Source organism: Pezoporus occidentalis, unplaced genomic scaffold (genome assembly GCF_034315485.1).
Source record: "Pezoporus occidentalis ecotype Australia unplaced genomic scaffold, CSIRO_AGI_Poc_V1 ctg103, whole genome shotgun sequence".
Taxonomy (NCBI): Eukaryota; Metazoa; Chordata; class Aves; order Psittaciformes; family Psittacidae; genus Pezoporus; species Pezoporus occidentalis.
In genome coordinates this window covers 763,404-776,679 of record NW_026912812.1, presented here as the reverse complement: position 1 = coordinate 776,679, position 13,276 = coordinate 763,404, and the positions used below count along the sequence as shown (strand labels likewise).

Genomic DNA, 13,276 nt, shown 5'->3' with positions numbered 1-13,276 from the left:
TCCTGGATACTAGTCAGTGCACCAAGGACCCGAGGCAACAGCCACATGGACTCCACCACCATCCTTCTAGCTTTCTTTATGGTGCAGAAAAAGTTAATACTGCAGTTCACCTGCTGTCGAGACAAAAGGTTCAGTTGCTAAATCCTCTGAAACACTTAAATGAAAATGTTCTTGTACAGTATTACATATTTCTATGTGTAAAATGCACACAAAAGTGTGCATGCCTGCGTATGCACATATGCAACTTTGACAACCAATGACATAAGATATAAAATTAATCCAAGTCCTCCTGTCCATGAATTCCCCTAAAAATGTCCTGAAAAACATTCTCTAAAGGGAGCACACTATCTGAAGGCAAATATTGTACCTACCATGCAAAACAGAGAGAACTAGAAGTAATACTGAAACAAACAAAACAATGCCATAAAAGACCCATGAAATGATGGTCTGTTTAGAAACTAAATTTATCAGGACTGAAGCTTGCACTAGCTGTTAAGTGTTGGGAAACACCAACTCCTGATACCATCTGGTCTTCACCTTGTAAAGATGCAGTCAGGATCTTTGAACTTACCCGTAGCATCATTCTGAACAGGCTTTGTGGACTAGGATGATGGCCTTGCTGATGGTTAAAGTAAAGGGCAGGAGAATTGCTGGGTAAGGGGCTCGAATAAACTACACTAACCCACCCGTTTTACGAAGAGGAAAATCATCCTTGGCATCCTGTGCTCCTGGTAAAGCATATTTGTACGGTGGCGAGGCCCCGCTCAGGGGTGGAGAGCTTTGATCCAGTGAGGTATGGTGGGCAGCCCTGCAGCAGACATAGAGAGGTCACAAATTAGCAGTCACTGAGGTGACCAGCAGTAACTGTCTACACATGTTGTACACTTTTCTCAGCTGTGTTTATTTTCTTGTTCATCTAAGTGTGCACAAACCACAGGCTCATGTAACCAATTTCACTTGTACAGTAAGTTATGGAACTCCTTGGGATTCCCAAGAATGCGTTTTTTGCACTCATTATAACAGTCACATAGGATAAGAGTAACATTGACCTACAGACAGAATCTGTCACCAGTTTGGGGAATTGACCATTTTAGACTCTTGCATTTTAATATGAACCAGCTGGGGCACAGCAAAAACCATTTACATCTTGTTTATCACATACAAATAGATGTACATTGATCCAAGCCTCTTCTATCAAAATCTGGGGGATTTTCAGGGCAGGAGGGCTTGTATAAAACTAAGCAGAAATACTGAGCTCTTCTTCTCTGCTGAAAATAAAAAAGCAAACTTTTTAGTGGACAAGGCAGATAAAACCTTGTAGGTAAGTTCAGTTTGTAAGATTTCAAGCCCACCACTCTGCAGCACGTAGCATTCATATCAGCAGAAGAGTTCCAAGCTGAAGAGTGCTTTCTGACAACTGCTGGATGAAAGAAATAGTGTGGGCACATCTTTCTATAAACATGGAAGCTGCAAATTGCAAAGAAATAGCATCATCTGGCCAGAGAGGGAAAATTTTAAGCTTTGTGTTTATCTAAACATAATTTTACTTGGCCTTTTACAGAGACTCTCCCTATCTTCCCAGTGTAGTGTGGTTAATCAATACTGTGACTCTGTCAAAAGGGGCACTAGCATAAGAAGTACTACAATCCCTAGTGTAGCAGAAGACACCCTCTGCAGAACTTTTTGTTCTCACTCATCTGAAGACTCAAGAACTAAGCTTAGATTATTAGTCCAGGAATCTTAGGTACTCAAGTGAATTTTACACATTATTTGGGAACCAAAAATAGTGTATCTCCACCAGAAACATGTAACTATATATTAAATCATGTTAACACAATGCTCTGATTAGCTCACAATGGAAACTCCAAGTGAAGACCTTCAGTAATTCCTGTTAAAAAGCACAAGATGGAAATCTAGTGTACAATATGCATTTCTGTTTGTCCCACTGAAGATAAATTCAGGTGTAACATTGACGCCTTTCAGAAATGCAGTGAGTTAATTTTGTTGGATTGACTTATGTGTCTGTTGTAAAAACTGTAAACTCTTAAAATTTGGGGGTTAGAGCTAGATGATCTTAAGGTCCTTTCCAGCCCTAACTATTCTGTGATTCTATGTTAAGAGGCCCATTCCAGGATTCAAAAAAATCACTTGTTTCAATGGCCTAAGCAGATACTTATCAAGGCCAAGGCATCATAAGAATAAGCAGTTTTGCATTCTAAAATCCATTTAAGTAAGAAAAGTCAAATGACTTCTATCCTTCTCAAAATCCTTGTGAGTTACTTACACCATTCAAGTAACCTCACTGAAAAGCAGCATCTCTTCAGAAGAAGGAACAAGTTATGTGATTGATTCAAAATCCAAGTAAATCAAACACAAGCTGTTCTAACTGCAAAAAATTGAAGAGACTATGAAAAATGACAGATGCAATAGCATCAAGAGATGAAGCAGTTGAAATAAAAAGTTAATATAAATTTCTGACACCATCTTGTTTTGTATAGTTCTTGTGTCTGAACATTGAGTACTCTTCAGTTCAAGCAGAAATACACTTCTAGCTTCCTGCTGACTTCTTGGTTGAACTTCTGTTTTGTTCTAAAGGCAGTCTCTCAATACCCCTGCTGGAGAAGCGTTTTAACAGATACCTCAATGAGGCAAGGAATCATCTTAATACTGAACATACGTATACCAGAGCTTGGGGTGGCGGCTCATGGAATGATTCTTCCCATTTGCTGGAGAGTCTTTTGTTGCCGATTTACTCAACAGGAACTCTTGAAGTTTCTGCTTCACTTCTGTACTGGCCACTGCCCCTAAGACACACAGAGTTAAATGCATCTTATCTTTCCTTAAAAAAACAAAACAAAAGCCAAAACACAAGGAAGAGCCTGTGTCTTGCTGCTGGAAGTGTTGTAAACTATAAAAATACTGGTGGAAATCAGTCAAATGAGATAACATTTGAATTAAATGCATGTCTGTAGAAGACTGAAGTTGGCCATAACCCAGCTATCCAGTGAAGTCATAAGGAATATTTCAACAGTTGATGAGGCCATTTATCCAGGACCAGATGTATCTAAAGAATTTAAATTATTTCCTAATAATTCCCAAATACAAAACCAAGGACAGAACTAAAAAGACAGTGACAAAAGGTCACTTGGAGTTTGCAGAAAAGAATGCTTTTTCAATCTTTTAGTAAAGTAATAGCCCAGCAAAACTGCCCTCTGAACAGTCCAAAAAGAGACAGTGGTGAGCCTTTTTATTCAAGCCACTTGAAAAGTCTGTACCTGTGATGCCTAGAAGACAAACCACAGTCTGAAAAATGAGTCTTTGTTAATAACTCTACTCTTATGACACAAAACCAACAGAAAGACCAAAACACTGGGAAGACGCAGTTCATTTTGACCTCTCTTGGTGGCTAATTCAATACAGTACAAGAAGTAGGGCATGTCAATTTCAGGTTAAACTGCCAATTCCTACTTACAGCATGGGACATGCTTCTTTACTAACAGCCATATTAGTCTTCATAAAAACAGCACATGAAAAACAAAATCTTTAACTTTCCGTAAACACTGACAAAAAAGGGAAGAAAAAAAAATCTCTTTCAAAATGGCATCACCAAGGCATATTGATACTGTAAATATTTGGTTACTCGACCCTGACACAGCACAGCTAGCTGGTGAGCATGTGCCCCTGTGACCTAGTTCCTATAAAATACCTCTATTACCCTTCAGCTTCAGACCCAACTCCCCTCCCCACACCTTCATTCCCTCCTCTACTCATTAAGTAGATCAGCAGCAATGCAAACACTGGGACTGGGCCTGGGGGTCACAAGTGCTGCTCGGCTGGCTGCTACATACTGAACAGCCACCCAGAAAGGCAAACTAAGACGGAAACCACTAATTTCACTGCTCCTCCTTTGGTGGGAGCACTAGTAAAGCCAAACTTTCATATGGAGGCTGATTTTTCATACCACTTACAGGAAACTTTTATTCCTGTAGTTTCTGCCACCCTTCCACTGCTGGGTTGGTAATGCTTCCAAGTATTCATTATTCACCAAAGTACTAGAAGCACCATAGGCACCTTAATTTCCAAAGCCTACAATACCGCACACCTACAACTGAACCGCTACATTTTTCCACCCAAGTAAAAGAGGCAGGAGTATAATGTACAGTTTATTTCCTGCTTCTTTGTCAGTTAATTCTTGAGGACATTTAGCAGGGCAAGTAACAATATCTGCTCACGGCAGCTTCATTTTGAATACCTTCATGATGTACTTCAACCTGATTTTTAAACTGACCTCACTAAGGAGAATTATTTGTATGTGTCTCCCTCTAGTGATCACCAAATCCCAGCAGCATACTTTGTCATTTATCTTAGAGCAGTGTATGAACTAAAAATAACTTTTAGGCATCAAAACCAAACACAAGGTAGTTTGAAAAAGTACTAGCAAAAGTGTTAAAAAGTTTCAGCCAAAGATATTCTTAAATATTTTATATTTCCAACCTTGAAACAACATTTGATTTAGTATGTAATTTCTTTTTTTGTTTGTTTTGGTTTTTGTAGTACTTTCTGCATTGGGAAATAACCTCTACAGAAAGAAGTTCTCATGTGAAGCTTTAGGCTTTCAGATTCCCTCCTTATAAAAAGAGATAGATTCTTGAGAGGCATATACACGGGTCTGTCAAAATGTGCTCTCCTGCATTCAGCCAAGTCTGCACATACACCAACTATGAGTTTCTGTGGGTGCAGGACATGGCCCTGCTTTTCTGCAAGCACAGCCTCGACTTCTCTAGTTGCCTATTTTACACAGTAACAGGCTTGCTTCAGGCTCCTGTTCATGGTCCATTTTGTCTGGGTGAAAGCAAAGGGAAACAGAATAATTTCTTCTTAGAATTCATGGTACACTGACTCTTACTTTCTCGGCCTCTTTCTTTGCCTCGGAGGGGAGGGAGCTGTTGTTCCCTGCGATGCCTCTCCAGCTCCTGCTCTTGTCTCTGCTGCTCCAGTTTCTGCTCTTTTTCAATGAGTTCTTGCTGTTGTTTAATGGCTAGGAGTTCCTGTTGTAACTTGCACAGAACAAAAAGACATAAGAGCAGTTTGCACTGTTTTCTTGGTCACTCTTGGCTAAAACATCCCATCCCCCCCCCCCCCCCCCCCGAATAACTGAGTAACAGTGCCTGATTTTGGGCTTACACTTCTGTTCACCTCTTAACTGACTTTCCCCAGTCTCTGAAGTAGGATTGTGCATTACTGGCTGTCACTAAAATGAACTCTAATGTCAGGTAGCAGACTGCTGCTCTGGTTTCACTTCTTTCTCTTTTGGCAAAAATGCCTGGAAACTTCACAAGGTTCTTTGCCAGTGCATGACCCAACCCTGGCTGCTGTTCTCTGCTGCATTTTGTCAGCTCCACTGCGTGGAATCAGCACAGTAGCATAACAGCAAGTAGATCAGAAGGAAAAAATGAAAAGAAGGGCAAGATAATAAATTCACAGTCAAAATCCATTATAGCAATCCTACTACAGCGCATGTAATCCCATAAATCATTTACTTTCTACATATTATGAGAGGCAGCCCAGAGAAGAGTGAAAACACAACACTTTCAGGGCCTGCCTCCATTTTACAAATGCAGATATTATGCACTTGCCCATCAATCTGATTTGTGGTCAAAAACTCAAAACAGTAGCTCAAAAAAAGCAGTCTCTTAATATACTCAAAAACTGCACATACAGGAAAGAAAGCCATATTGAAGTCTGGCTGAAAAAACAGGTTTGCAAAATAGGTGGTTTGATTTTCTGAAAACATGGTGGCTTCATGAGCTTGATGGTTCTCATAGTACTGCCTTGGTCTGCTGTTAGCAACTCACTGGTAAGTGCTAGCAGTTTTGCTTGAAAAGGCTTTTATCACCCAAAAGCAGAGAAAGAAGCACTCAAACACCAGCTCTCAGTCACAGCCAGCCTTTCAGGCATGTTCCCTTTTCATGCCTGTCTAAGCATATTCAGTTTGCAGATAAGCGAGGGATAAATGAAAAATGTTGCTACCTTAATGTGCTCCTGGAGCTGGGCCTGATGCTGGCGGGTCAGGTTTTCATGCTGCTTCTGAAATTCTGCAATCAGCAGCTGTTTCTGAATTTGCTGCTGCTGCTGGATCAGAAGTAGTTCCTGCTGTAGCTGCTTTTCACGCATAATTGGGTCCACCATGGGAACCATCATCCTGAGGTCAGTTCGCAAGTCCAATGGTGAGATAGGCTCTAATGCCACGGCAACCTCTGGCTTCACATCCACTGTGGGAAGAAAACAACAAAACATACACATATATAACTGGAGAACGAGAATAGAGATCGTTCCCCCTGGGGAAAAGATCAATTTAAATCAAAGACTTCTTCAATGTATAGACCTAACAAAATACTAAGGCAATGCAAACTTCAGCATTCCTACTAGCAACTGGAGATTTTACAAATGATCTTATCATCTTTTTTCCATCCTCTGCATAAAATACTGCCTGATTAATATCCTGCTAAGCAGACTAACAAATAACCCAGTTCTAAAACCATGTTGCAGACTAACAGAGCAATATTTAGTGAGAATCTCCTAGGTATTATTAATGCCTCACAATAAACAGTCAGGGCACACCTTCAGTGTAAGATGACAACCTTCCAGTTTGCACTGCATTGCAAGAGATTTTCCAAAGCCAGCATGTAGATTTTCTGAGGATGGTGTTGAACATGAATAGCTACCCAATGTGACAGAGCTACTGCATGTAAATATACATAGGAACAACACATATAAAATTAGGAAATAAAAAAATAATTTGACACAAACCAAGAAGTTTTAATACAGCTTTTTGGAAAGGAAACACCATGCTTGGCTTAGACATAATACACTAGATACAGTATGAAAATAAAAATGTCTTGAATTATTCCAATTTGTTGCAGCAAGGGAATACATTGTTAATCCAGCATTAAAGTCCTTAATGAAGAATCCTGTTTCCTTCTATCTATTTAAATCAAAGGAACTAAATAGCAGCATAAGAGAGAGATTTGATGATTTTCAATACAATACTTGTAAAGCTCAGGTTTTCACACCAAATGAAGACAGAATGTAGCTTTATCTGTTTCAAAAGAACAAAAAACTAGCAAGTAACATTTCTACAAGACCAAAATAAATAGTAGCTGAGGGTCTCAGCTGAAGCTCAGCAGTTCTGATTCCATCCACGAGAGGACAGTGGAACACAAACACATCCACTCTTGCTCTCCTATCTTCTCTGGAAAGTAAGATTATTAACTGAAAACAAACATGCTGTCGGAAACGACTAGAGAACAAGATTTAAAGCATATTTTCTCCTTTTGCTCTGCTACCACTGTATCTGTTTTCAAGGAGAAGACCAAAATGAAACAGAAATATTCTAGCAAGCAGTAAAATCGCAGCAGTAAAAGTTGAAACTGCAGGAAAATGAACAACTGAACTGTAACTGTAGGATCAAATATTTTTGTTTTGTTTTATTATAGTTTTATAACACAAGAGACGAGACATCAATCTCTTCTACCGATCATATTCTTATCAAAAAAAAAAAAAAAATCAAAACATAAAACTTTCTGGGTGGTTTTGGTTCTTTCTTTTTTTATTTTTATCCTAGTCACTGTTATTGTAAACCTTAGAGCATGCCTTGTTAACCTGCTATCCCAACAGAATGATTGTATCTAGGTGCTTACTTTTGTTCTGAGACTAATCACTGAATTATAAAAAATCACCTTTAACTTATTAAAACTGCTTGTGATTATAAATAATTGCCATAAACCAAGAGAAGTGGACAGGCAAACCCCCAGCCTTTCATCCCATTTATTCAGCAGCAATCCACATTCCATTTGTCTAGACTAAATATAGCCACGTTTATACAAGAAATCAATAGTGCTTGCAGAGAGCAGAGCAAAGACATGAATATTTCATCAAACTCAGAGAGAAATGGCAATCAGCAAATTGACAGCAAACCATGTAGGCTGACTGGCCCTTCAGATAAGTCTCTGGTACTTGGACAATGCCTCATTGCCTGCAAGTCACAATCTTATCATCAGCGCTCTATTTTTAACATTAATTGTGCTGTAGGTGACAAAGGCTTATGTTTAAAGTGGAGAGATGGATTTTCTTACATCTTCTGTGACAGGATAATAAGACTTACTAGAAGAAGTAACAGTAACTGGAGCTCAGCAAACCCTGCAGGGTCTGGTTTGCAATAGTGTTTGCAAACTAAACCCTGCATGGTTTGGTTCAGAATAGTGTTTGCACTGCATTTTTTTCCACAGATACTGGCTACAAATCCACCCCTACAAGTCTGCATGTTGATTCAGGCTAATTATACTTCCTATCTCTGATGAACATCCCACTTCTTCATTTTCAGAGCACTTTGCATGAGGGTTGGCCTCCAGTTTTTTCCAACAATGGATATTCCCTTCCGCTATTAGTAAAACGTACAACTGAAGGCAGGCTCAGACGGGTGAGATTCACATTTTCAAGAATTTTTACACACTCAGACAATAAATCTGGTTCTGGAATATCTATTTCATCGAGTTCAACTTTACCTTAACCCTTAACATGGCAGAAAATAAATATTATGGTAGTTCTAGATTGAATCCACAGAAATCAATACATGATCTCTAATGTCACTTAAATGCCAATGTTTACTGACAAATAAAGACAAGCATTTATTTCCTGGCATAACTATTGTGAGCAATAAGGTTACCCCCACCCCCCCCCAATGCTACTACTAACTGCTGACATAGGGAATACTAATTTCTGGGGGTAACTACTGTCTTAGAACTGTAATAGCTAAAAGTTGGCTGAATAGTCAACCTCATCAATGAAATTGATAGTTCCTCCAATGAAGGAACTATAAAACCATCAATGAAACCAAATTGTTTGCTACTCTCTGTTAGGCGGTCCTAATGCCACAGGACATTTACATTCTCCTTACTTGTTATCAGCTGACAAGTAAGAGACAAAAGCAGCCTTGTGGAGCTACACCAGTGTGAAAAATGTGTAATGGAGCAGAGAATCAATGTCTTTAAAAGCTTTGACTTTCAGCTGAAGCATCTTTCCCCCCACCACTACCCCAATGCAATTTTAAGTCTCAAAAGAGCAAAGGTGATGCAGGATGTTTATTCTCATCAGGGCTTTTCATGTTTTTTTCACACACACACCACCCCCCCCCCAACAGATATATGTATTTTTCAGTAGGAAAGGAATGCTCTAATCAGTTCCCTCAACTTCCAAACATCATGAGAAGCAGTGGGATGCAAGACTATAACAAAAGGACTTGTCAAGACATTAGCCAAAGGAGGAAAAGAATGGATAATGAAGAAAATATTAATCAGAACTTGATGAAGACTAACTTCACTTTAAGGAGCCTTGTTTTGCAGGATTTCCAGTATCACCACTGGAGGGAGGCTGTAGTAGGTACTATTCCCCACTGCGGTCTGGAGCAGATCCTTCCCTACAGCTCTGTCAACTACACAGCAAGCCAGGGATTCCTCTCTAAGGTTAAATAAAGACAAGCTCTTTGAGCTCTTGTCATCTGCAGTGAATACAAAGTAGGCTGTAGAATATTAACTAAAAACGTTACTGAAAACTTGGTGATTCCAGGAAACATGCCAAGATTTGAGTAGGAAAATATTTAATTTTCAGCTACTACACACTGAAAAAGGCATATGTATTTATTTTTCCTATAAATACTCGATTGCCTTTATCTTCAAACACAACAACAAAAATAGGCTCAGAAGAGCAGCCATATCAATTATAATCCATAGATGGCACTTCCCGCAGTGCTTTTGACATTTTGTGGAAAGAAAATAAGATACTTGCAAAACAGCATGCTTGTTGAGTAGATTTAGATGCTTGAAGCACATATGAAAAGAGGCAGAAGAGCTTGATTTAACCCTGAGGCTTTGCTTTTGGAAACCATTTCTTAAAATGGAAATAGCTGAAAAACTATAAGTCTTCCACTGAGAAGTGACATTTCAAGCTTTGTTTCTCGTGACTACTTTCAATTTCTGGTATATTAGAATACACAAATCTTCCAACAGCACACTTTCTTAACATCATATCCCAAGAGAGGCAATCTGTTCTTATTGACAGTTACCTTTCTTTGAAGACACTTATGCCATCTCTAAAAACAGGAACTTAAGGTATGCCGAAACCAGCTGAACAGTCACCACTCATTATTTGAGATGCAACGATGAAGAATTCTAGTAGACTTGCTTACCAGAATATTGCACTTAGGACACTGACAATTCTTACATTAAAGGAACTGTGTGAATTTGCTAGGACTTCAGAGATTCAAGCTAACTCTTTCCCAAAGGCATTTCTCAAGTTAGGCTGTTGGGCTGGGACAATAAAAACGGCTGGAGAGAGAACATGGTGTGAAGCCAGCAAGGGTCTTTCTCCTGCCTTGGTCATCCAAGGCAGCCTTTTAGTGGAGAAGCCATTAAGTTTTATGAAGTGAGCAAGGAGGACTATAAAATTTGGAATGCTAAATTAAAATTACATGTGACAAGAGACAGATGACAAGGTCCTCCAACCAGCAACTCCAGTATTAGGCAATAAAAGCATATTCCTGAAACCACACCAAACCAAGTAAAATCTGGAAGAATCATTCTGCCAAGAAATGGCCACACCTTACCCCAGGCATCAACTTGGTGAAATATTACAAAGAAAAGAGAGAATGGGAGAGCTGTTTATACTAGTGGTACTCTTTTGAACTCTGCTCTACAAAACAGAGCCCACCTAAAGTTATTACTAACTTGAACAGTACTTTTCATAGTTTTCATATGCTTTTCATAAAATGAAAACAAACCAGAACAGTTTCACACATTTTTATATAAAAGAAATTGCCTCCATTTGGTTTCTTCATTCAAAGAAAGTGAAAAAACTTCCTTTTTATCAGGATTAGCCATGAGTCAATCATGACATAATCAGAGCACTACAGAATTTACAGAAAGGAGATCTAAATGTTTCTGATCAGTGTCTATGAACATAGATTGAAAAAGTCTTTGAAAAGATTAAAAAATGAAGTACCATAGAAGGCTGAAAGTTGCAGGAATAAAGAACAGAGGCTAAGACAGTTACTCTGGTGGCAGGTGAGACACAAAGTAACTTGCAGGACATGGGGCAGAAAAGGACTGGCCAAGCAACAGCACACAAGCAGCCACCCAGAGATTGAGCACATGAAAAGGAGTTAAAACTTCTGAGCTTTCTTTACCAAGAAGCAGCATTACAGGAGCATTGCTCATTCTGTAATCTAAGAGCAGCCCTGGCATACCTATAAGGTGTCAGAGAGGCCACACTGTAAATAGCCAACAGAGGAGAAATGTGTCCATTGTGAGGGTGCTGGGAAACTAAGTGAGCAAAGTGGGTTTGAATAGCTATGACTACTACTATGGAGTCTGGCATGAAAAACACACAGCTGTTGTTCAACGTTCAAACCCGCAGAAAAATACCCTAATCCAGAGTCCATTCCCCAGAGAAGAGGCGGCTCATGGTTTTCTGGGGAAGCTATGCCACAGCAAGGCATGCCTGGCAAGCTTCAGGAGCAAGAAGATGAGATTTTAAGAATAACTCGTGACATCAGAAGCATGAGTCAGATGATCAATAAACTGTGAAGGGTCAGGGTACATCCCATGGGATGCTTTTATCATCCCAGCTCTGGTGGCTAAAATCTTGTACCTCAATTCTCAGATGGCATAATCTGTCATTCCTCTGTTAACTTCAATATACGCAAAGCATCTTAATGCCACCTGAGAAGCTTGATGAAGAATCTCTCTCAGGAGTATAGGAGTGAAAGAAGACAGCCTTGAGAGCATCTCATGTTAATATGGGGATAAAATCACCCGCATTTAGGATGACACTTATAAAAATATTTTCCAGTATTTAAAACCAGCAGAATTTTTTCTCCACTCTCACAATTACACTAAAGACGCATCCAAGCTAAAAAAAAAAAAAGTGTTGCTTAGATTTCACTTAATGTTTTTAAATATTTTAAAATACCAATTATAAACCTTCAATCATACTCTGGATTTTGGTCACATGCAAGTAAAGAAGAAAGAAGACAGCAAATGCAAATCAGATATATTTTTTCTCAAAGGCAACATGATGACATTTTACGGCAGTTAAGTACTCGACTGCAATTTGTAGTTATAAAGCTTCCTTGCTTGGGAAGGAAAAACACAAGAAATTAGGACATTTCAGATCAGAAAAAATACTTTACAGTTATTCTCTTGGATTATCCTTTAAGACTAAGTAATTATTTTAAACAGTACTATGACTGAATTAGAAACATAAGTGAACTGTCAAACTTGATGAGGCACTCAATTGAGTTTATAGTAATAAGAAGTGTAATAAATTAGACTAGAAATGTGTTCCCCTTTGTTCTATAAAAATGATCTTATCATTATACCTTTTCCCTATTTCTTTTAAGTGTTTGCACACGTGTAATAATGAGAAGTAAAATAAATGCAAACAGCGATCTGGGCTTTGATTTACCATTCTCTTATTTCCCCAGGGCCTGGAAAGGAAGCTCAACCAACCACAAACTTCTAAAATATCAGTGAGAGGCCTTGAAATACCAACACTGAAGTTACAGCTAGCTGGCTTTTGTAAAAAATCAAAGGCTTTATATACTGATTTATGAAAATCAGATTCCTTCGCTGCAAATAGCCTTTTGAGTTAAACAGTCATAACAAACACAAACATAAATGCCATCTAATTTGTTATAGCCAAGAAGTTTGTAAATGTTATAGTGTTCACTGTTTCTTCTCTACTGAATAGATGAGCAAAAGATCCACTTACGAGCTTGCCAGAGTTCATGAAAACATCAGGCCAATCACTTCCGTCACAGGAATAAACACAAATGTGCCCAGTAAATCACATCAGAATGTTAGACACCTAAACTCAAACCTGGGATGATCTGTTATCAAGAAATCCAAGCTGAGCTATATTTGGGTTTCTGACTTCATTTATATTTTGGTTAGGAGAACTCTTACATACATGTTCCCTACACCCATCAGCACACAGGCATATTTTCACTTTCCACAAAATTCTATTTTGATATAAGGAATCCAAATATCCTAAATTCTAGATACTAATTCTGCAAGCGAGATAAAACCAGGACAAAGATAAATTAACATAAAGTTTAAAATGTGCAATTTTTATATAATTTTCTTCTCAGTTTCAGTCTATGACACAGCAGTGACAGTATTAAATACTGATAACATACCAGTGTTAATTATGCTGTTCATAC

General features: G+C 38.7%; 1 protein-coding gene across 3 annotated transcripts in view; it reads right to left on the bottom strand.

Moving 5' to 3' along the window:
* HDAC9 (histone deacetylase 9) overlaps nt 1-13,276 on the bottom strand; it is a 387,421-nt gene that overhangs the window by 215,218 nt on the left and 158,927 nt on the right. For 2 of the 3 annotated variants that reach the window (XM_062616787.1, XM_062616797.1), the window contains exons 3-6: nt 6,031-6,272; nt 4,907-5,057; nt 2,678-2,804; nt 687-808 (exon numbers count right to left, since the gene is read on the bottom strand). In XM_062616787.1, coding sequence (XP_062472771.1) covers nt 687-808; nt 2,678-2,804; nt 4,907-5,057; nt 6,031-6,272 — 642 coding nt within the window. The remainder of the gene's footprint in view (nt 1-686; nt 809-2,677; nt 2,805-4,906; nt 5,058-6,030; nt 6,273-13,276) is intronic. The other variant, XM_062616808.1, reaches the window with a different exon arrangement.